The sequence below is a fragment of the Anolis sagrei genome, chromosome 5, assembly GCF_037176765.1.
Source record: "Anolis sagrei isolate rAnoSag1 chromosome 5, rAnoSag1.mat, whole genome shotgun sequence".
Lineage (NCBI taxonomy): Eukaryota > Metazoa > Chordata > Lepidosauria > Squamata > Dactyloidae > Anolis > Anolis sagrei.
This window is the reverse complement of record NC_090025.1, coordinates 175,593,152-175,617,473: the sequence shown is the minus strand read 5'-3', so window position 1 is coordinate 175,617,473 and position 24,322 is coordinate 175,593,152. Positions and strand designations below refer to the sequence as shown.

General features: G+C 40.2%; 1 protein-coding gene across 1 annotated transcript; it reads right to left on the bottom strand.

The window, feature by feature from the left end:
• Positions 1-297: 297 nt before the first annotated feature.
• On the bottom strand, positions 298-19,299 carry FAM180A (family with sequence similarity 180 member A). Its single transcript, XM_060779702.2, has 3 exons — positions 18,829-19,299; positions 3,524-3,624; positions 298-2,732 (listed from the first exon to the last, which is right to left on the bottom strand). The coding sequence occupies exons 1-3, from the start codon at positions 18,902-18,904 to the stop codon at positions 2,376-2,378; spliced, it is 534 nt and encodes a 177-aa protein (XP_060635685.2). The 5' UTR covers positions 18,905-19,299; the 3' UTR covers positions 298-2,375.
• Positions 19,300-24,322: the final 5,023 nt, after the last annotated feature.

Below are 24,322 nucleotides of genomic sequence, written 5' to 3'. Positions count from 1 at the left end.
AGGATAGCAACTCTGCTTGGGCCTTTTCAGTCTGTGGGTGTGCTATTGTTTTAGGACAGAGAAATAAACAGCTTACAAATAATCTGTAGGAAACAAATTCCTTCTCCCCACTGTATGCAGGGAAATTTCACGTGGACTCCTCACAGCAATATGAGTCTGCTATATTTCAGTCATGTAAACATGGCTCAAGACTGGTCAAACAAACAAGGTATCTCTGGATCCTTGCTGCACTTGTACAAAACAGTCATTCTGTTTTACACACATTTACACCATTTTTAGAGAGTAAGGAAGGATCCATTGTCACAAGTAAAAGTAATTTATTCCTCAGGATAAACAGCTCTAGAGTACAGACAAATTATATTGGATGAGAGAGAGAGAGAGAGAGAGAGAGAGAGATTGAGATTGAATAAGTGTGGCTTAACCATAAAATGTTCCGTAAGCATCAGGATTTCCCAAAACAATTACTGTGGCCTTCAAGAGAATTACTATATTCTTATTGGATTTTTGTCCTTGTGTTTGGCTACCCAGCATTTCAGAGGAAGGGAGGGAGGGAGGGAGTGAGGGAAGGAAGGAGAGGAAGGGAGGGATGGGACGGGACAAGTCTTCACCCTCCCCTTTTGTCACATATCTCTTCTTTGTTACTTTCATCACTGTTGCTCTATAAGGGTAAGGAAAAGAATGGCTTATCCTTAAGGCAAACTGTGGGAGAATGGTGGGATCTAGGGGCAGGGCCGTAGCAGGAAGGGTGGGGTTAAAAACTCAACCCTGCCCTGAAATGTGTCAGGTTAAAAAAGAAACCGGGTTTACTCATAACTTGGTTAACCAGTTAAAATTCTTGTGTAAACCAGGTTTTTTGGGGGTGTGTGTGTGTAAGAACACCCCCCCCCCCCCGGCTACAGCCCTGTCTAAGGGCCCCTTCCACACTGCCCTATATCCAAGGATCTGATCCCAGATTATCTATTTTAAACTGAATTATATGAGTCTCTACTGCTAGATAATCTGGGATAAACAAATATCTGGGATCAGGCCTTGAGATATAGGGCAATGTGGAAGGGGCCTAAGAGAACATATCTATGATTCTTACATAGAACCTTGTCCAACTTTCCACCAAAGTTGTGGTGAATCACCACACCCTGGTGGTGATTGTGCAAGGGGCATGGGGACCTGTTGCTCTATGCCCGTTTCGTTGCAGCTTCCCCTCTTCCTTATCACATAGGGGAAAGCCTTTCCCCCCCGGTAAATCAACCTATCTTTCCTTATGGAAAGACAAGGAACCTGCCATTGTCCGCCATTGCCATTTTTTTTTGGCAGCAGCAACACTTCAGCCATGGAGTCACCCCGGAAGTAGTTATCTGGTGTGTGATTGGACTCCATGGCTGAAGTCCAAAAATACCATCAAGCCGCTGAAAATAAGGTATGTGTGAAGAGGTCCCTAATCTGCTTTTGACTTCATTCACTGACTTGCCATCTCAGGATGTGGTGTAGGATATTGTTCAATAATCAGTGCCTTCCGTACACAATTGAAGACATGGTTTTTTCAACAAGCCTTTGACCATATTTAGATTTCTTTAATGAATATATGTGAGGGCCTATAGATTTTTTTTATCAAGGACTTTACAAGACTGAGACTGACTACTGTCATTTTTTTACCTGCAACTATTGCTGTATTTTACTGATTTTAACCATTGTGAAGTTGTGATGTTTATATTGGTTGTTTATTGTTTATATTGTTGCTTTTCACCTTTTCTGTATTTTGTATGGTTGCGCCTTTGAGTGCTTTGTGAGCCATCCCAAGTCCCTCTTGAGATGGTGGTGGGGTACAAATAAAGTTTATTATTAGTTGATTATTTGTCTCAGGTAGTGAAATATTTTGGCCAGCCTTAGGAAGGTGAAGTGTGTTTTGTGGATCTCAGCATTGATACAGAGAATTATTGTATTCTACGACATTGGAGTATGTGTGAAGGCACATTTCCAAGACTTCAGGTTAGCTGTAAAAATGGTGCCATGAAAACAAAGTTTCTTTCCACATAAATCAGAATAGACCTTTCAAGAACTTGTTTCTCTCTCTGCCGTGGCAAAGACCAAATGAAATGTGCTCTGTACAAAAATTAGAACAGTGAACATGCTTTTTGATTAGAAACAAGACCAGGTAATTGAGTGTTCCAAAATCCAGGAAAAAATTCAGATGAAAAATGTGTAGGCATCTGTAATAGAAATCAGTAGAACCATGTTTTTTGCAGAGATGATTTTACATCAGGTACCCTCTAGGAGGAGCTCGAGAATAAAGAATCTTTCCATGTCTACAATCCTTAACTACTTGCTTTTAGTACCAAGCAAAGAGGCAGATGGATTTCCTATTGAACTGAGGTTCTGGTCTACAAAGTTCTTTGAGATGAGGGTGTTTGGCTGGATGAGAATATCAAGTCATTTTTCAGGGCTTTGTAAAGGTGCACAAAGGATTCAGCCCATGTGTCTTTCTGGTGTCCTTGGGATTTAGCAGCTCTGTATGCAGTGTAGACCATGGTCAACACGGTCCTTTCAAAATCTTCTTTCTTGAGCATGCCAGGGTTGCCTGATAGCCTGGCACTGAGCCTGCGAATTTCTGGAATACTTTTGGGAATGACATCATTACACAAGGTATCAAATGCCATTGCCTTCCTCATGGAAGCAAGTTCCTCATCTCTGACAGATATCTTCAGGTCATCACTGATTTCCAGCTCACCTAGAAGAAACTGGGATGGAAACACAGAGTGGAATAAATGTTGGTTACATTTCATTCTCACATATCATAGATGAAGAGATAAAGGGGTATGTGGAATAGGAGTGTAATTCCTCAACTAATTTGTCTGCAGATATGAGGACAAATATTTATTTATTTATTTATTTATTTATTTATTTATTTATTTGTGGCATTTGTATGCCACCTTTCTCAACCCTGAAAGGGACTCACAGCGGTTCACAGTGTTGGCAACAATTCAATGCCATCAATAAAAACAGTATAAAACATTAAAATTGACCCTCCCTGATAAAATATTAAACATTATTAAATACAGCACATACAATCACGTATCACGCAAAGGCATACCCATTGTTCTGAATTATGCTACACAGCAGAACATATGTTTTCCCCACAAAACTCCTGTTCTCTGCATGGAAAAAATATTTATTGTGCCAAAAGTAGTGTTGTACTAGAAATCTGATTTCTGTGCAGGAGCAGTGGATAGAGAAACCGATTGCATCTCTGCTCCAAATTAATGATCTTTGCGGCTTTGGAGATATAATTATGCAGAATATCGGGTGTGCTTCAGATTTGGATAAAATCTGCACCCAGAAATGAACTGGTCTGATTTAAACAGATTTGAGAGACGTTTGAATTGCAGTGAGAAGCCTTCAAAAATGGACTGAATCTGAGCATCTCTGATTAAGAGTAATAGTCATAATAAAATTATTATTATTATTGAGTAATCAATTGGATCTCTACAAAGAAATAATGGGAATGTTTTTTTTTCCATTCATACTAAACCTCAAACAGAAGGTCCACATCATCCTGAGACTTCTGAAGCACTGGATTGAGAAGAGCTGCTGAGGATCTCTTTACTCTCTGAGCAGATGGAAAAAGCATTGCTGGAGGGTAAGAAACAGATTAACAATAGTCATTGTGCAATAAGTCACTCGCCTCTTGTGTGAAAGATCTCTTACATTTTGCACAACAGTCAGCCAGATAGAAAATTCAAGCTATAGTTGCTGACAATACGTAAAAACATATCTAGCATGTGACCTTTAGTCAAATTAAGACCTGTCTTACTATAGTTTTTCATTCCCTATTTTCCAGCCAAAAGTGTCTCATCTTCTCCTTGTAATTTTTGTGCATTTTTTTAACCTATTGCAACCCTAAGATGATCATGGGGCTTTCTAGGCGAGATTTCTTCAGTGTGAGTTTGCCTTTGCCTTCCTCTAAGAGTTGGGCAAGCCACACTGGAAATCACACCCAGTAGGTTTCCATGGCTGAGTGGTCTCCAGAGTCATAGACCAACATTTAAAGCACTGAAACATACTTGCTCTTTTTAAATTAACATTTATAAGAATGTAACAGAATGCCCTTTAAACTATGGAAATTTATTGGCCTTCCATAGTACTCTGTTGGATTTTGCCCAAGATTTCAGCTAGGAAAGCTACTTTTTAAAAATAACACATTATATATCTCAGTATCAAGCACCTCAAATACAATACAAATAATGCAATAGGTTCTTGTGGGTTTTTTCGGGCTATAGAGCCATGTTCTAGAGGCATTTCTCCTGACGTTTCGCCTGCATCTATGGCAAGCATCCTCAGAGGTTGAGAAGGTCTGTTGGAAGTAGGAAAAATGGGTTTATATATCTGTGGAATGGCTGGGGTGGGGCAAGGAGCTCTTCCCTGCTGCAGTTAGGTGTGAATGTTTAGCTGATCACCTTCATTAGCATTTGAAGGCCTGCCTGAGTCTGGGAAAATCTGTTGCTGTTAATCTGTGCCTGGTTTTTTCCTCTCTGTTGTTTAGCTGTTATAATTTTAGAGTTTTTTAATACTGGTAGCCAGATTTTGCTAAAATAATGCAATATTTTAGCAAATGCTATGCTACTCATTTCAATGTTTTTAGTTCCTTTTCTTTGGGAGGAAATCCATCTGAAAAAGTAAGCACATGGTATAACACTTGAAAAAAAATCGGCATACCTAAAAGCATTGTCCACTCCAAAAGTAATAAGAAAAAGTAACAAATAAAGGCTATTCATTGCATGAAAAAAATTACAATGTTATTACAGTAATTGCATTATTTTACAGAAAGAATATTATTCGCTCATTATGTGACTGTAACACATTACTTCTAGGGCTGACCTGTTCTTTCAGATGCTGCCATAGATCTTCTGCTGGGTTCCTCTAAGACCATCTGGGTTCATCCAGGTCCTCCACTCTGGCCTCACTTCTATCATTTCACTGTCTGGTTTAATTTTAGGGGTCAGTCTATTAAGCTGTTACCATCAGTACATGATAATAGAGTTATAACATTGGAAGGGTCCACAAGGGCCATCTAAGGCAACCCTAGATGTTATGATCATCCAATCTCTGTTTAAAAGCTGGTTAAAGAACTCCATCAATCACAATGGCTGTTGTCCAGTAAGTAGGGGTGAGGGGTGGGAGGACAAATATGAAACTACAGATTAAAGGTGGCTACAGATTCATAATTGTCTTGGTGAATTCCAACCATTCTTTTTGAACTATGGTGCCCAGAACTGGAAACAGTATTCTAGGTGACATCTGATCAAAGCAAAATAGAGTGACAGTATTACTTCTCTTGATCAGTAAACTTGAACTCCTGTTAATACAGCTTGGAATTGCATTGCATTTTTGCCCGTATCATCAAACCATTGACTCATGTTTAGTAGGCCTGTTTGATCAAGAAAAAATTTGTTTCTAAAATCGATTTGTAATTGGGGTGTTTTTTTGTTTCGTTATTTAAAATATTTACAAAACTTTCCAAAAAAATGTTTTGTTATTTACGAAATTTTGTAAATATTTACAAAACATTTTTTAAACTCCATTTGCCTAGTTTCCAACAGACCTCTGAGGATGCCTGCCATAGATGTGGGCAAAATGTCAGGAGAGAATGCTTCTGGAACATGGTCATACATACAGCCCTGAAAACTCACACAACCGGCCTCCGCGCGCCATCCAATCGGCTCCGGCTCCTGCGCCCTCCTCCTCCTCCTCCTCGCACGCACGCTCACCCTTACAACCGGCCTCCGCGCGCCATCCAATCAGCTCCGGCTCCTGCGCCCTCCTCCTCCTCCCAGCTGTGTTGCAGGAAGTGTCAGGTGGAGGAGGAGGAGGGCGCAGGAGCCGGAGCCGATTGGATGGCGCGCGCGCGCTCACCCTTACAACCGGCCTCCGCGCGCCATCCTCCTCCTCCTCCTCCTCCTCCTCCTCCTCCTCCCAGCTGTGTTGCAGGAAGTGTCAGGAGGAGGAGGAGGAGGAGGAGGAGGATGGCGCGCGGAGGCCGGTTGTAAGGGTGAGCGCGAGCGCGCCATCCAATCGGCTCCGGCTCCTGCGCCCTCCTCCTCCTCCTCCTCCTCCTCCTCCTGGCACTTCCTGCAACACAGCTGGGAGGAGGAGGAGGAGGAGGAGGAGGAGGGCACAGGAGCCGGAGCCGATTGGATGGCGCGCGCGCGCGCTCACCCTTACAACCGGCCTCCGCGCGCCATCCTCCTCCTCCTCCTCCTCCTCCCAGCTGTGTTGCAGGAAGTGTCAGGAGGAGGAGGAGGAGGAGGAGGGCGCAGGAGCCGGAGCCGATTGGATGGCGCGCGCGCGCTCACCCTTACAACCGGCCTCTGCGCGCCATCCTCCTCCTCCTCCTCCTCCTCCTCCTCCTCCTCCTCCTCCTCTTCCCAGCTGTGTTGCAGGAAGTGTCAGGAGGAGGAGGAGGAGGAGGAGGAGGAGGATGGCGCGCGGAGGCCGGTTGTAAGGGTGAGCGCGCGCGCGCGCCATCCAATCGGCTCCTGCCACGGTGCACTGCTGGGGTGCTTGGGAGCGCCGGATTGGCTCCCAGGCACCAGCAGCACTCAGCAGCCTCCATCCCATTAACGACACGAGCTGAAGCTCGTAAAATATATGGGGCTGCTGTTTCGATATTTTTAAACCCTTCCGGGTTTGAAAATGTGTTTTGAAATCGCGTCGGATATGGTAAAAATAACGATTTAATTACGAAATAACGAATTAACGAACGAAACCGCACAGGCCTAATGTTTAGCATGCAGTTTACTAAACCTCTAGATACTTTTCACATATAATGCTTTCATGTAATCCTAATCTCTGCTGAAGGCTGAGAACAATGTAGGATGAAACTTATATCCACTTTATGAATATGAAACCACTTCCCCATCAAGGCAAGGCATCCTAATATGCGGGTTGCCTATGGGAAATAGATATGCTTGTGAAAAGATCATTGGATGAAGATCCAACATCCATTGTGTTCCTGCCAGCACAAAGGTCCCAAACAGGATGCTCTAGGGCAGTTTTTAGAAGAGTCTTTGGATCTGCTGGATCCAAAACCCCTCACTTTGTCTACATGGCTTTGGATCAGATACTTATGAACCCCATCACTATTATGTTTAAGGAGAGAGAAAATAGGAGGAAAATGTAGGTGATGGGGGAAAGCCTTCTCTTTACCCCCATAGATGTGAGCTGGCTAGACACTGGAAAAGCACACACACACACACACACACACACACACACACACTATGCAATTATATCAGTCTGATGTCACTTTAACAACTGTGGTTCTTATGGAATTCTGGGATCTGTAGTCTGAGGAGGTCATATTTTTTCCCTGCCATAGAGTATCTGGTGCTACAGTTCAGGAGATTCAAAGTTCAAAATTCTGACTACCTCACCAAACTCCAAATCTCAGGATTCCATGGGATGGCATTCTAGCAGTTAAAGTGCTATCAGCTATATCTTGGAAGGGAGATTTCATTTTTTTAATTTAATTTCCTAACCCAGTCTTTAGCTGGGCCCTTAAAGCCAAGAGTTCATGATGTCATATATGGAGGAGTAACTTATTCCCTGTTTTAGCATCACAACATCCCTGGAAGGTGGGTGGCAATGCAATCCTTTGATCTGCATCTCTTTTAAGCATCTGCTCTCATTGGTATTCCATTCCTGTACCTAAGATGGTGCACCTTATGCTCCTGGGGCTTCACCAACCACATGCAACTGTTCTGCACTAAAACTGTGGAATGCTAATTGCTTGGTAATTAAAACTTCAATCACACAGCAGTTACAATGTTTATTTGCTAAATAACTGCCATAAGGGATCCAGACAACAATGAGCAAATTAATAACTTTTCAGAGCACCCTTCCCTGAAAAACAAACCCATATACATCCAGGAGCACATATTCCCAAAGGGCAGATATGCCAAGCTGTTGTGAAACTATAACTATTCTGGCACATTTAATAAAGTAGTTTCCATTCCACAAAATGTAAGCCATAATGTCTTTGTCAGTGATTTTTATTGCCATGGGAATTTTTGCTGTTAGTTTCCTAAGCTATCCAAGGTGCTGAAATCTATCCCACTTTCAGCACCTTGAATACTTCTATAAACCTTGGACATACATCCATATAAACTACACAGCTGATATCTGTTACTACTGGCTATAAGGTCCTCAGACTAAAACAGCAGCAAATGCTCAAATATCCCAAAATTTGCCAAATCTTAGACACTAAGTGTGATCAGCCCTGGTTAGTACTTGGATGGGACACTGCCCCATTGCCAGATTTTTATCTCACCAGCGGTGGACATGGTTAAGTCCTTCCCTTGTGAATCCTTTACTTTGTAATACTGCAGTCTTGGCAGCTCTGACGATGTCTTGGATGAAATGAGTCTCAAAGTCATCCAGTGCTTTGCTGATGAGAAAAAGTTTGCATATAGTTTTCCCAGAGGGACATCTAAGAACATCTAGAACACACTGGTTCTCTAGTAATTTATATAACTCAGTGCAGGAGTTCTCAAAACCAGTCTTTAAAATAGGAATGGAACACATATGACTGCATGCATTTGCTGTTGATTATCACAATCCCTGGTCCTCTTCCCTGCTGTGTCATGAAATGTGTGAAACTTGGTTGTGGCAGCAGAATAACACAACCCAGAATGGTCTGATATTGAACCTTTACTCCAGAAGTTGTACAGCCCTATTCAATGCCTGCTCCCCTCCCTCTGCTATCCTGATCCAGGAGATGTGAGCTAGAATCCTTTGGGGCCCTATAGTTGCAGTTCTACTTTCTCAGAGGTTGCATTTTCTAATGCAAGCACATACACAGCTCACCCTCCCATTTTTTTCCTTGGGGGGTGGGGGCTTGTCATTTATTACACTGGCATACAATCAGGTCAACTCTGACGTAAGGTAGCCCTATCATAACATTATTCCATTGTTTTTCTCTAAGACCTAAAGAGTGTGACTTGAAGAGGTGTTGGAAGGTGTTGGATGGTGGCTCAACATTGACAGGCAAATAGTTATTCATTGTGCCTCCTTGCAGGTACTTGCAGTGGATGGCAAATTACTTCTCTCATTGAATACAGGTTGAGCACCCCTTAACTGAAATGTTCCAATATCCACACATGTGTGGCTGAGATAGTAAAGCCTTTGCTTTCTGGTGGTTCAATGCACAAAAATGTTGTTTCATGAAAAAAATTAATACAAATATTTTGTATATAGTGATGTTCAGATTATGGTTATAAGGCATGTATGAGACATTCATTAATGTTGTTTAGACTTGGGTCCCATCTTCAAGATATCTTACTATATGCAAATATGCAAATACAGTTCAGGTTTCATACATTCTGGATAAGTATTACTCAACTTGTATCATCCAGTTTTCATTAAACAGGAACACTCTTACAAACATGATGTGCATGTACAAGTTCCCTCAGTCTGTTTAGTGTAGCTTAATCTCAAATCAGTGCTACACTTCCAACTGATAATGTCTGAGGAAACTCAACTATATAGAAGTGTTTGTGATCCCATTCTCTCAGATCATTTTAAGGGATGGGGCTCAGACTTACCCTTACCCTCTCTATTCTGGGGTCCATGATGAATTACTCAAAGTACCGCTGTGAGTTGGCTGAGCACCACATTGATCCTAACACACACATATATCTACGTATATTCCAAATAATTTTTATTAAATATTTACTAGGAAAGTGGGGGATGGGGGGACAAGGGAAGGAACAGGAAAAATTGATGGAGAATAGATTAGTTATTGGTTAGTTGCATCCTTACAAATGTCTAATATGTCGCAAGGAGAAAACAAAGAGGGTGAGGGTTGTTCGGGTATGGGGAGTTCTTTTACAAAATTATCATTGTTACAACTAAGTATTCATATCTATTTCTTTAACACATATTTCATAGAATATTGAGGATTCTAACAATTTTAATTTTAAGTCCATTGGTTGTATCTCATTATGTCTTCTCATATTGTCTCCTGTTCTTCATATATTGTTTTCCAGTTTTTCTTCAATGGAAATGTATCTTTTTTATAACAGATTATTTCACATTAAATCTTTTCTTAAATTATTTGTTGTTAATCTCGACAAAGAAAGTTCTACAATTTTCATTTAGATTGTTAGTAGGTTAGTGTTTATATCATTTTATCATTATCATGCTGTCTCTCTTTCTGTATTACATTAAATATATTTTCCCTCTACAACTCTTGGGTTTAATAATTCTCTGAAAAGTTTATAGGATTCAAGCCATGGCATGAAACACTTCTACTTCCTTGCTGTTTTCTATCTGTATACACTTGATTCCTGGTTTGATTTTGCCTCATTACTCTCCAATTATACTGGCTAATAAATTGAGCAGGAAAAACGAAGATAGAAATGGGAAATCGTATGCAGGCAATCTTCCATTTGATGATTATGAATTCATGAAGAAAATTTTCTGCTGATTCAGCTTTCTCTGATGCCACCTCAGAACACAAAATACTGGTTCAGTATCAAAGAAGAGTATGGAAATATTAATGTAATTTGCTACCCCCTTTTCCCCCTAGAGGAGTGTATGTAAAACATTTATTTCAACTTGAGATGCTCTAATTTATTTTAATGATGGATCTGATTTGCATCATGCACAGTAATGATCACTGCTTGGAGACAGAAGATTCCTAATCCATTGTAAGGCTGGATTTCAATTCAACTGGTTCTAAAATATCAAAATGTAGTTTTAGATTAATCTCACTGAAGTGAATATAACCTTATAGGCAGGAAAGCATGTGATATGGAAGAAGATGTCCTAGAGTTGTTCATCTAGCCAAGTAGTGTCTGTTCTGACTGAACAGGGCAGCAATTAAAGCAGAGGTTAAAAGTTGCTCCCTCCTCCAAGTTTTGGACTACAGTTCACACCATGTCAACACTAACCACTTGATCAGATTTAGAGGGGAAAGAATGGGTGACTGTCCCCTTTAAGGCAGCGGTTCCCAGCCTTTAAGAGACCATGGACCACTGAGACAAAAATGGATACATCAGAACATGAGCTGCCTCCAGCAGAAAGGTATTTCTTAAAAAAGTTAAACATAGTCATTTTGAAAAGAAAAGTCAGGAGGACCAAAATTCTGCTTTGCTAAAGGCAAGAAAATAGGCCTCCCTTTTATGCTAAATCCATGCTAAATCGGATGGGAGAGGACAGAGAAAGGTAAATGCTTTGGGGATTCATAAATGCACAAGTGGATTTGCTATAATATGCTCAGAATTTGAGTCACTCCATTGTACTTTGTACACATCTCCTCTGCCAAAGCGCAGCAGTATTTTGAAGTCACTGAGTGTAGACAGCTCTCATTTAAATTGTTTTATACCCCCCCCCCCCGCAATTCCCAAAATATGAGGCTGCAGCCTATTCCTCACCAGTTTTGTTCCCTGTCTGATCCTTTGAGATCTGAATCCATTGTCCACCAGTAGTCAGCAGGCAATGGCCTAAATCTTATTAGGAATCCTGTCCAGCATGGAACCATTACATCAGTTGGATGTCCTTATATGTTAATTCAACAATTGATTGGACAAGTGTACTCTCGATAAAATAGTGAAGAGTAGAGACATCACACTGGCAACAAATATCCTCATAGTTAAAGCAATGGTATTCCCCATAGTCACCTACAGATGTGAGAGCTAGACAATAGGGAAGGCCGAGCAAAGGAAGATAGATGCTTTTGAACTGTGGTGTTGGAGGAATGTTCTGAGAGTGCCTTGGACCATCAGAAGATCCAACCAGTCCATATTTCAGGAAATAAAGCCTGACTGCTCATTGGAGGGAAGGATAGTAAAGGCAAAGATGAAGTACTTTGGCCACATCATGAGAAGAAAGGAAAGCTTGGAAAAGATACTTATGCTGGGGAAAATGGAAGGAAAAATGAAGAGGGGGCGACCAAGGGCTAGATGGATGGATGGGATCCTTGAAGTGACTGGATTGACTTTGAAGGAGCTGGGGGTGGTGATGGCCAACAGGGAGCTCTGGCATGGACTTGTCCATGAGGTCACGAAGAGTTGGAAACAACTGAATGAATGAACAACAACAAACTCTAGATGGAATTATGAAGAGAGGATTTAAAATGAAAAGTGTCATCTTGGGTCAAGCATTAAATAAATACAGTCAGCTCTCCACATCTGTGGGTTTAACTTTTGTGAATATGATTATTTTCAAAATCGATTAATATGGTCTCTGTAGGAATCTTTTGATCCTCCAGGGCAACTTTGTTATTAACTGCCAATGGGGTTAGATGAAGACCTAGAGATGCATTGGGAGACATTTCCCCCTCAGGAAAAAAATATTGCTTTTTATTGGTGGTTTTTCCACTTTTGCAGTGGCCCTGCAGCCTCACTCTATCAATAAATGGGACATCTTGACTCTTCCCTTATACGGTCTCAGAAAGGCTATTGGATAAATTATCACAGTATAAGCACTTGGTGGTTTTCTGATGATTGACTGATTGTTGCAGACTTGAGACAGAAATTGAGACTGAAATGAGAGAGAATATCACCTCAAGTATTTCTCAAATTCAGGCATAGCTCTAATTTGAAGAGTAGGCTGAAGCTGGAACATCCAAAATCCCAAAATAGCCAGCAGGGAAGCAGAAGAAGTAATGACTGTAAGGAACTGTAAGGAATTCATACAGTGCTGGTGGAAACTCTCACGTTCATGGGCATTTTAATTCTGTTAGTATCCCACCACCATGGAAATTAGGGTGTGCCATTTTCCAGCCACTCTTGGAAGGACAGAAAAACTCAACACTACCAAACTCCTTACTCAGAAACATTATATATAGCTAACCTATAGACAAGAGGCCAAGTATTTTCTCCTTATACCCACATCACTTCAGCCAATGTTCTCTGCTATTTTCCTCTTACAGGAGGCGAGTCATTGGCAGTGAACCCAAAAGACCCTGCCAAAGGCTCGTGCCTTTTGAAATGGTTGCTGTTATAATATCTGTGTTTCAGAAGAGGAGACTGAGTTCAGCCCAGGTTGCAGCAGGTGGAACCATTTATTTATTATTTCTCCACCTGGAAAGAAATTAAAATTAGTCTCATAAATGAAAAGGAAGAATTATGTTATTTATTTATTTATTTAGTACACTTGTATACCGCTAATATCTCAGCCTGTGCGGCGACTCATTGCGGTTTATGACTCAGAATAATAGCTAGTCTATGGAATTTTGCTGAATGCCAAGCTTTGCTGGGCGTGATTTGTTTATTTTTTACAAGGCATAACTGTGGAAAAGATCATCATGTATTTAGGCAAGCCAAGATCCTTTTCCTAGCATCAGGAAAAAAAAAACTCTTTATGAATATTCCAGTTCTAGGTGTTTTGAATCTTGAATTCTATAGCACACGAGCTGGTGTTTTACAGACAGCAATTAAACTGTAGAAAATGTGGCAAATGTGAAAATGACTTGGGCTGACAGGAGGGCAGAGTTAGCAAGGAAATATTTGAGAAGCTGGAAGGTTCACCTCTGGCTTTGAATTGCAATGAAATCTGAATCCCAGGCTTAGTATTCAGGAGGAGGCAAACATTCATAATTAAGAATCATGAACAGCCCATCTAGTATTATGTGTGCTTTGGAATCAAAGGAGAAATTCAAGGAGTAGTAGCTAAGGGGAAGAAACGAAAATTTTCAGCAAACCAAGGTTAAAGATATAAGAGAGTATAGCATCTAGACTCCCATAGTGACCAACTAAACTTCTTTGGAAATCTCTCAAATACACTTATTATTGTTCCCCAGCAGCAGATATTCAGAGAGCCTGAAAGTAACATGTCACAAGTAATGATGTTTCTTGTAACAATGCTATACATGGCTGTGTGGTAAAAAGGACATAGCAATGTTCTTTTTGTGAAATAACAAATGGCCACATCATTATTGTTTTAGTGTCTCAAGTCATGCCTAGTCATTATTACAAAATCACTGTTCTCTAGGATCATTTGAAGATTTGTGTTGGAAGTGTATTTGAAAAATAATAATAACATACTCATGAAAAATAATGTTTGTTATGATTACTATTATCTATTATATGTTACTGTAATAATAATAATAATAATAATAACAACAACAACAACAACAACAACAACAACAACAAAGGAACATTATTGTCCATTATATTTGTTTGTTACATTAAAGTACTGAGCAATACCTAACACATTATTTTTTGAAAAATAATGTTCCAGACTCTGGGCTAGGGATACCCTTAGGAAAAAGAGTCTCATCCTGATTCTGGAGACACAAAGCCCTGAAATTAACTTTATTTCACATCTCAGCAATTCTGGTGAAGACTGACACATAAGCAACGCCCAGAATATCTACCATGTTAATGAACCCCCAATTTTAATAATAATTATCTGCCTTCGCTGTTTGCATGTGATCATCTTTTCTTAAATGTCACTGACTGCACAGTCCTTGTTCCATAGAGAACGCAGAATATTGATTGCTGCAGACATCTGTCCTTAATATACCCTGTCTTCAATTTCCCAAGTTGACAGTGATTTTGGTCAACAGCGGCCATGATCATTCACTCCTTCCCTGTTTCATAGGGAAAGCATAATGCTGGAGGCATCTAATTTTGTAAAAATGTTAAAATTAGCTCTGCATTAAAGCTACTACACACTAGTCATGGGCCCGAAATTTGTCTCAACTGTTGGATTTGTGTTTCTGTTTTGTTCCAATTATTTGAATGGCACGAAATGGGAAGGCCCTTCCTGGAATAAAAATGGACTCGAAATTAAAGACAGACAGGAGCTGGTACTGGCTCTAAGCCTGCTTTTCGGATCTATTTCTACACTTGTAGGCCCAAAGTGCTGGGTCGTGGCAGGGCCTGCAATCAAGCGCTGAGTAAGAAGTTCTCCTTACTCAGTGCTCTGCTGCAGGTCCTGCCAGGCCTGGGCACATAGGCTCAAAGCCTGCACCCATAGGCCCGGGTGCTTTGGGCCTATGGGTGAACCCCCCCCCCCCAATAATGGGACTGAAAGAAAACAGATATTTTGGTCCCAAAAACAAAAAATGTAAATCTGACCTCTCGATTTCGGAAGGTTCAGATGAAATGGATTGGGACCCCGGAGATGAAATGGATGAAGGTAAGCTCCAAATACACATGACTACTACACACACACAAACCATTTTTACTCCATTAGTGCTGAGATTTGTCTCCTTATTTGGAGACATGGAGAAACACAGCAATTTTCTGGGACTTCAGCTTATGCCTTGAGACTTGCAATCTTTGATAGCGCTCATTCTATACGAGAAGGGCTATCAGAAGGATAAGGGTAAAGACCAATTTTCTCTGAAAAGAAGATGGGATCATCCTCATTAGATGCCTTTAATAAGAAACAGGACTTTCATCTGTTGGAGCTTCTGTAGTTCTGGATTTTCTCCATCAAGCAGGAGGTCAAACTCCATGGCCTGCTAGACCCCCTCTGACACTGTGATTCAATGAACAGACTCACTTCAAAGGTTCAAGCTGAGCAAAGGCAGGGGAGTATTTCTTTTTAAAATACTGGTAAAATATAGCTGTTATGCTGTGCCAAAATTCCCTTGAAAAATCTGTGGATTTAGAAACTGTTCCAAAATTTCTGCTACGAACTATTTTTCTCCTCCATTGTAAACAAGTCACTTTCTCCATTCACATTTCTTACAATGAATGCTCAGATTTGGTCATATTCTGAAATAATTATTAAGCATTTCTAGGAACCTCTTTGAATCTGTGAAACATTTTAATTTCAGCACTAGAATCCCAAAAGGGAATGTTCATGAATTAAATAATCTTCACCTTGATCTTTCAGGGAATAGCTGAGAACATGGAATCAGGTCTTTTCATGTACATCTGATACTCACTTGGCTCCCCAGTGAAGTACCTGGATATGACTTGGATTCAAGGTCCTCGGGCATTAGGCAGGCTGCCTAAAGGCCTACAGTCTGTCACATGAGACTGTTGGACATTGAGATCTTTTCTTGGTTCCATCCCAACTTCATAGGAAAATCTTTATTGGTGGCTGTTTCCAGACTCTGGGACTCACTTCAGAAGGTGTCTAGGCTGCCTTGCTGTTTGTTGTCCTTCCACTGGTGAATAAAAACCTTCTTATTTAGGCTGACTTTTGGTAATGGGCCTTGCCTACCCCATTATCAAATCTGATTTTAATGACAGGTCTCTTCTATTTTATTTTATTTTATCGGTGCAGTTTTTTATTGCATTTTAAAATACTTATGCATGTATTCATTTTAAAGGCTCAATTATATTCATTCTACTTCATTTTAAGCCACCTTGAATCACATTCATGGGAGATAGGTAAGACTGAACTAACTAACCAACCACTTAAGTCTTTGAATGCCTAACCAGATCTGTTCCCTCTTGCAAAAGACAAGAGCCAGATCACATTATCTATGTGCAGGTGAAATGATCTTTGCAAGGGACTATGTGCACACAACTAAAAATAGTTCACTTGAGTAAAGCTATTGCCACATCAATTCAAGTCAGTTTTCACCAAATGTTTAGCCACACTAGGAAATTAAAGTATACTTCACAGCAAGACAAGGGGAATTTGCCCCCCTCCAGATATTAATGAACATCCACTCCACCATTTTTCACAATTATCCAGGTTGGCCAGGTGTCCTAGGTACTTGAGTCCAATAACAGCTGGATGTAAACAGGTTTCTAATTTATGCTGTGCCTTAAGACTGTGAACAGTGTAGGTTACTCACCCAAGGGGTCATCTTATTATTTCTTAGATAAAATAAAGATGTGATAAAATGCTTTAATTTTGGTAAGGCATACTGCCCTAATGCAGTAAGGCAGCCTGTTTGATTCTCATGAGATATTTCTTCTTCCGTACAAAACCGAAATAGGAAACACTTTTTAGGAGGCACAGGGCAAATGGCATGGCACACAGCTCAAATCTCTTGTACTTTTCTTGCTAGGAAGAGTCCAGAGGTGTAGACTGAGAGGCTTGGAGCACTAGAGTTTATAGACTTTTATACGCTCCTTGTCAAAGGCAAATAATAAAGCTAATTTGGTGCAGATTTGGTTACTGACTAGCTAGGACAACTCTTGGGAGTGCTTTTTTTTAGATCAATGAGAAAAGGAGCCTATAAATCAGCATTTCTCAACGTGGGAGTCTGGACCCCTGTGGGTGTCATGAGGGGGTCTCAGAGAGGCTGCCAAAGACAATCAGAAAACATATATTTCTGATGGTCTTAGGAACTTGTTAGGCAGAGAAGGCTGTAGATCTCTCCTTCTGCCCTTCTCTTCCTTTTTGGAAACAGTCAGTGAATCCTCCTACCAAAATCCTTCCTCTGCTATGACTGGCCATCCTCTCAACTGGCCTCTCAGCCAAGGGGAGGGCTGTTTCTGAGACTCCAAGCCAAGGGCAGGGGAGAACTCAGTGCATGGCAGCATGGTGTGCATGTGTAGGTGTGGGAGAGCATGTGAGGCTGGAGGCAGGCTCGCACCAGAAAGTCCCTTCAAGGCATAGGGGTTCTGTGTGGGAAGTTTGGCCCAATTCTATCATTGGTGGGGTTCAGAGTGCTCTTTGATTGAAGGTGAACTATAAATCACAGCAACTACAACTCCCAAATGTAAAGGTCGAATTTCCCCAAACCCCACCAGTATTCACATTTGGACATATTGAGTATGCATGCCAAGTTTGATCCAGATCTATCATTGTTTGTGTCCACAGTACTTTCTGGATGTAGGTGAACTACAACTCCAAAACCCAAGGTCAATGCTCACCAGACCCTTTCAGTATTTTCCGTTGGTCATGGGGTTCTGTGTGCCAAGTTTGGTTCAATTCCATCACTGATGAAGTTCAGAATGCTCTTTGATTGTAGGTTAATTATAAATCCCAGCAACTACAACTCCCAAATGACAATATCAATCCTCCCCCCGCCCCAACCCCACCAGTAGTTGGAAATAATCAGGAGGTTTCAGATTAGGAAATCTAGGTTCAAGTCCCTGCATAGCCATGAAAGTCACTGGGTGATCCAATAATTTATCCATGAAACTCAGTGATCCTCTCAATGAAATTCAATGACCTCTCTCACAGGGTTGCTGCTATGAGGATAAATTGGGGGGAAAGATTGCCATGCACACTGCCTAGAGGATAATAAGAGAGGATAGATATAAATGCAACTTCCAAAGAAATAAGCATTAAATCAGAACTCAATAAGGACTATGCATCTATATAATTAAAGGGCCATTAAAGCAGAGTGAAATCTATGCATTTTAAAAAGACACTGAGATGTTCTCAAATAGTCACTCAGTTCTTCCTTCCATTAAATCTGGTTTTAAAAGCATATCTAGTTGAGGCAAAGCAGAGGCAGACATTCCAGTGCAATGTGTTTAAAATCAGCCTGACTGTAATGCATATCGGCGTGTGCCTGAGCCTTGAGCTCAACAAAGGGTGAGTTAAGGTCTCTAACCATCAAAGTTGCTGCTTGTGTGAACCACTGTGTAAAACATGTTTGAAATAAAGTGCTCCTGGTGCTCTTCTATGGGAGTAATTCACAGTCATTCCCAGTTCCAATCATTTGATTTCTTCATTTTACAGCTGGAAACAAAGAATCTGTTTTCATTCTCGCTTTCTCTTACCCTTTTGAGAAGAGTAATTTGTGTATGTGAGTTCCATTAGCTGGAAATAACAAACAAAATGCATCACTATCCCTAAACCCACTCCCACATACTGGTAGAGCTGGCTGATGGTATTTAAGGCTCTCTTGATATAAGACCTCTTCTGCTTCTGGTTCTCTGCTGAAAACAATTCATATATAACTCTTACCTCGATTCCATCTAGGGGCCACGGTGGCATGTGCATTGTAATATAACAAGAGCAGCAGAACTGTCTTCCAGCACATCCTTAGTTTCCACAAGATTGAAGTCTGTCTAGAGCGTAGGCCTTCTTTTCACAATCCCTCTGAGTGTCTTGAACAGCTGGCAATTTTCTTTAAAAAAATCCTTCCCCTCGCAGTTGTAAAAAACCCTCTCTAAGTGTAATTTTCCTGACACTGTCAAGTAGCAGCACCTCGTCTTCCACCTAGTCTCTTTGGGATCAAGGAATTCATTTGCACAGACTGGCTCTGTTTTATATCCACATCTGGAATGACTCACAACTGCATGCGAGCTTGCTGGCAAGCTGTGGGGTTATAAATATCATTACATTTTTTGGAAGTTCAGTTCCATTCAGTAGTTGGGCCAGCTGGAATTTCCCTGGGTCAACAGACACTAGTAGCAACATTAAGAGAACACTATTAAATCTTGAAGGCTGTATGCTTCTATGCACATGATGAAAGTATGCCTGTGTCCCTCTAGTGACGTATAGAATTTCTTGGATGCGTAAATGAGGGAGTGGAACACAGTGATTGCCCAATTTTTACAGTGTTTATTTGTTTAACAGAGAAAATGTGAAAAGGAAAAAAGTCATTTAGGCTGAGATTGGGTGGAAGATGTGCAGAAATTAATATGTTACTTGAAGAGATGGGCTTGTAAAATAACATTTAATAGTAAATGGGATACATTTAAAGAAAATATAATGAACAATAAGGATGGTCATAATCCTTTTCACTGCATGGAAGGAATGGATATGATCTAGCCAATGTGAAGCATTTTAAAATCTAGTTTAATTCCAATGGAACATATTTATGCAAGTGCCCATGAACAAAATTTCAATTTATTTAATAGAATTTCAAATTTGGTTGCATGGCTCTTACATCCTTTTTTAGTATGACTGACATAGGGTAGTGAATTCTACAGAAAATAAAAAATAGTTTTTGCTGGGAAATGTGAGCGATAACAATTGATCTATCAAGCAGAGTAATCTCAACCTGCCTGGGCAGGAGTTAAACAATCTCCAATTTTGCACATATACACCCATCAAGGGTCTAGCAGAGAAGAAAGCTTAGTCTTTGTATCACACTATTGATTTGTGTTTAGCTTATGGTCTACTAAGACTCCTAAATCTTTTCCTCATGTACTGTTGTCAAGCCAGATGCCACCTATCCTGTATCTTTGTATTTCATGTTTTCACCTAAATATAGTACAAAAGGCCCACATATTATGCAAGGAAACCATTCCGGGATGATTTGTGTAATATGATTTTTGCATAATATCTGGAACTTGGCTAGTCTGCTGAAAGCTGAAAATGCAGTACAATACACAGTCAAAATATTCCCTCCTCCTGCTCACTTGCTGCCACACAGAGGGGAGAGTAGCTGAAGTGTTGAGGTGCTATCTGTCAATTCTGAGCTCCTCAAAAACTACCCTCTCTTGGGTGACAAATATAACAATGTGGAAACCTGGCTGTGTTGAACCATATGTGTCTCTACTGAGAAAGGAGTCCATTCCCTTCTTCTGCAGAAAAAGTGACAGATGTCTAGTTGCACTTCTCCCAACTGAGAAATGAATCTGTTTCCTTCTTCTGCAGAAAGAAGTGACACAAGCTCAGTTGTGTTTCCTTCCTTGAGAAAGGACTTTATTGGTGGACAGATACACAGACAGGCTTTGGTAACTTCTTTCCACTGAAAAAGGAGATGGAATCCTTTCTTGGGACAAGGAAGTGTATGGCTCTGCAATTCAAAGGCCATTGAATGCCATTGACAATGAGATGAGTAAGCATCTGAAATGAAGGTCATAAAATATATTCTCAGAAATAGTAACTTTTTGTGCCTAGATGGATCCAGTGTGAGCAATGCCTGTTAGTCTCAGATACCAACTGTAGATGCATTGAGCCCAGACTCAGTTCTGCACCTAACTTGTAAATTCTTGCCTTTTTCACCTAGTGTCAACTTGGCCTTCTTGTAATGACTTCCTGTTATTATTATAGTAGTTATTATAGTAGTTATTGTTGTTGTAATAATTTCCAATTTACAGTGAACCTAATATGGCCTATCTCAGGGTTTTCTAGACAAGATTGTGCAGAGGAGCTTTGCCCTTGCCTTTCTCTGGGGCTGGAAGAGTGTGACTTACTCAAGGCCATCCAATGGGTATTCTGGCATCCTAGTCCAACATGCAAACTATTACACTATGCTGGTTCAATTACGTCACACTGGCCCACCACTTTACCAGTCCCAATAGTACCATACTAATCTGCATGCAAGAACGGTAGTGGAATGAGATTTCCAGTTCTCAGAGGAGGACCTTCGGTGCCCTACCTAAGCAAAATAATGTACAGAAAACTTTTTGTAAAATAATAAAATTTGCTTCCATTTAGTAACCCCTTTTTGGATTATGCTTTAAATATGACCTGTGTTTTCAAAATCACTACCCTTACACATGGTCAATATTTTCACCAAACTTTCCTCCACAGCTGCAAGTTGCTTTCTTGGTCAGTATATTGTAATTTAGAGATTTTATTTTGTCCAAAACATACATGGCTTGCAGATATCTACTTTTCTTGGGGCTAGTCCTAGCCCAGAGGCAGAATATAACCAGTCTTAGATATTGGCTTCCTGAAGGGGCCATTGACATGATGTATAGCATAATTCCAAAGGTATTTTGGTGGGTGAAAGATGGAATTAAAATAAATCTGTTGGGTAGAAAATTGGGGCAAGGACAGAAAAGAGGAAACCAATATGTATTGCAGTAAGTGCCCCAAATTGGCACAATGCACTCCCTCAGTTTGCCAGCTGTGAGCAGTGTGATGGATTGGGGACAGATATTCCCTTCTACCCTAGGTGAAGGCATTTTGAACAGTGCAAATATTCTCTCTAAAACCCTCTACTTGTTTTCAAGGCTTTGAACACAGGGCACATAATGCCTTGTACATTAAAACATGGGGCGTGTCTCACGTCTACCATCATAAAGCTGCCAGCACATGTAGTGCACGTAGCTCATTCAGGGTTGGCAGTTCCATGTAAACTGGCAAAATGATCCTCAAGTCAACAGTTACTTTGGGAACACCCCATGTGAATAGCCTTCTGTATGTCAATGCAGTAGTTGCTTGGCTACGTAGCTCAGCATACCATCTTGTGGTGTGGTTCTATTTGGGGAATCCTCAATGAGGTGTGTGCCGTATAATGAAGAATATGCAGCCCTGGAAGTATGAAGTTATAATGTCTAAAAATAGAACCAGAGAAACTTTTCTATGTGTAGGTTGCCAGTGGAAATTTAGCAGTATGATGGAGCAAATGTTCCTAGAAGGACATGTGATGTTACTGTAAAATATTCCATATCCCACTCATAAATATACTTCTTAATAAATATAAGATTAAAACCAAGAGGAATAGTTTACGGGTTTATGATATAGTTTTTCTGTTGAAGTTAATCTTACTTGGATCTTTCAGCCTCCTAGATGCCATCTTGACTTGTTTCTATGTGGTAAACAAACTTTGGCTGTACTAATATTTTGGACTTCAGTTCCCAGAAGCACCAGTCAGCTTTACCAGATGTTGGGGATTCTGGAAGACGTAAAAACTAAATGAAAGACCAAATATTTGAGATCCATTCTCCAATTTTTCACCATAGTGTTTTCCTATCTAGCCTAATATTGTGATAGTTTCTCAAAGTATCAGGGACAGCTTTTTCCTGTCTGATCTTTTTTTACTGATGATGTAAAGAATTGAATCTAGATGCTCCTGTGTGCGAAGCATGTGCTTTGTTGCTAAGGTATGGCTTTTCCTCCTAAGCTGCTTGGAGTTCTTTGTTAGAAAAGCAACATCCACCCTTTCACTGTTGCCTTTCTGAAAGCAACTTCATAATTTTTCTTGTAAGAACAACTAGATATTTGCACTGTAATTGGTCATAGGTGAATTTCATTTCCATTCATTCTCCAAAGCTCATCTGCTATTTTGAATTTCAGGTGGTTCCCATTGTGTTCCAGCTGTTTACAATTATTATTGATTTTTTCTTTAATCAAAGATCTCAGATGTTTTCACATGTGTTCTTCTTCAGAGGCAAGAAATCATGAAGACTGTAACTGAATGGATACATCTCTATTCTTGTACATGATTTTAACTCAGAGTCACAATGCATCACTGTTCTTATGGTCTTAAGACCATAATACTGAACAGACAGTAGAGAGCAATTCTTTGGAAGGGAACTTGTAATCCTTCAGTTCCTCTGTTGTCTCTTTATTGCTAAATTTAACTGATCCTGGACTGCTTGTACCTGGAAAGAATTTAATAGTACTGGCATTTGTAAGTCGGAATAGACTTCTTAAATCAAGACTGATAATAATTTGGATGCCAGGAAGAAATTCTGAGATCCCCCAAGAGTCACTTCTTTAGAAGTTTGATGCAACCTATCAAAGTCAAGTATTTGGCATGCCATTTCTGTCTCTAAATTCTTTCCCAGATATCTGGAATCATCTTGTGAACTTCTCAATATATTCTTTGGGCTGACAGATTTTCTTTTGAAGGACAATTTGGATTTACTTTCTTGCTTGAAGATTTGTTGACTAGCTGAAAGATCATAAAGTTTTGGTGGCATCATGTTGCGGGCCAGGAACATCATCACTGGATCTGGTGAGAACCATCCTCCTCCTCCTCCTCATCATCATGTTTTTACCTGCCTCTCCTTGCGGCCTGAGGTAGGGTACAACAGGATTAAAATAGTGAGATATAACACAACATTATGAAAATACATATTTACAAGAGGGCAGAGAATGTCAATGTCATGTCTTCTAAGCTACTTTAGGAGCCTTTGTGGTTGTAGAGATGAGCATAAATATAAAATAAATATAAAATAAAATATAGTATAACCACCACATTTATAGGAGATATGATCCACAGTTTACATGGATATGCAAAACTGTGGATAATAGGAAAGCCTACTGAAATCAAGGGCTTTTGGAACAAGATACTGGAGGACCAAGAAAATCCCTAGGGAGGTTTTAATTTTTGGGATATGGATCAATGAAAACATGTTACTGGGCCCATGGATAAGGAAGTTGTACTATAAAATAAATTTGCACAAGCATTTAGATAAAGTGCCATATTGCACTGCATTGTATGGCAAGAACATGGAAAAGTCTATCTCAGTTGAGATATGGGATAGCTGGACACATTAAAGACTCGGAACTTTGAAAATGTTACTTTTTTGACCACAACTCCCAAGTCCTCACAGCCAATGGTCATGCTAACTGCAGGATTCCAGGAACTAAACTACAAAATAACTTTTCAAAACTCTGTTTAAAGTTTTGGATCTGGATTGATAAAGATGTCAGTGCCATGTTCTCCTATATTTCAATATGTTGAACTCTCAAGTTCTTTTCCTTCTGAACATAAAGACATCTGCAGATTTTAATAAATTCTTATTGAAAACATCCTTATCAAAAATGT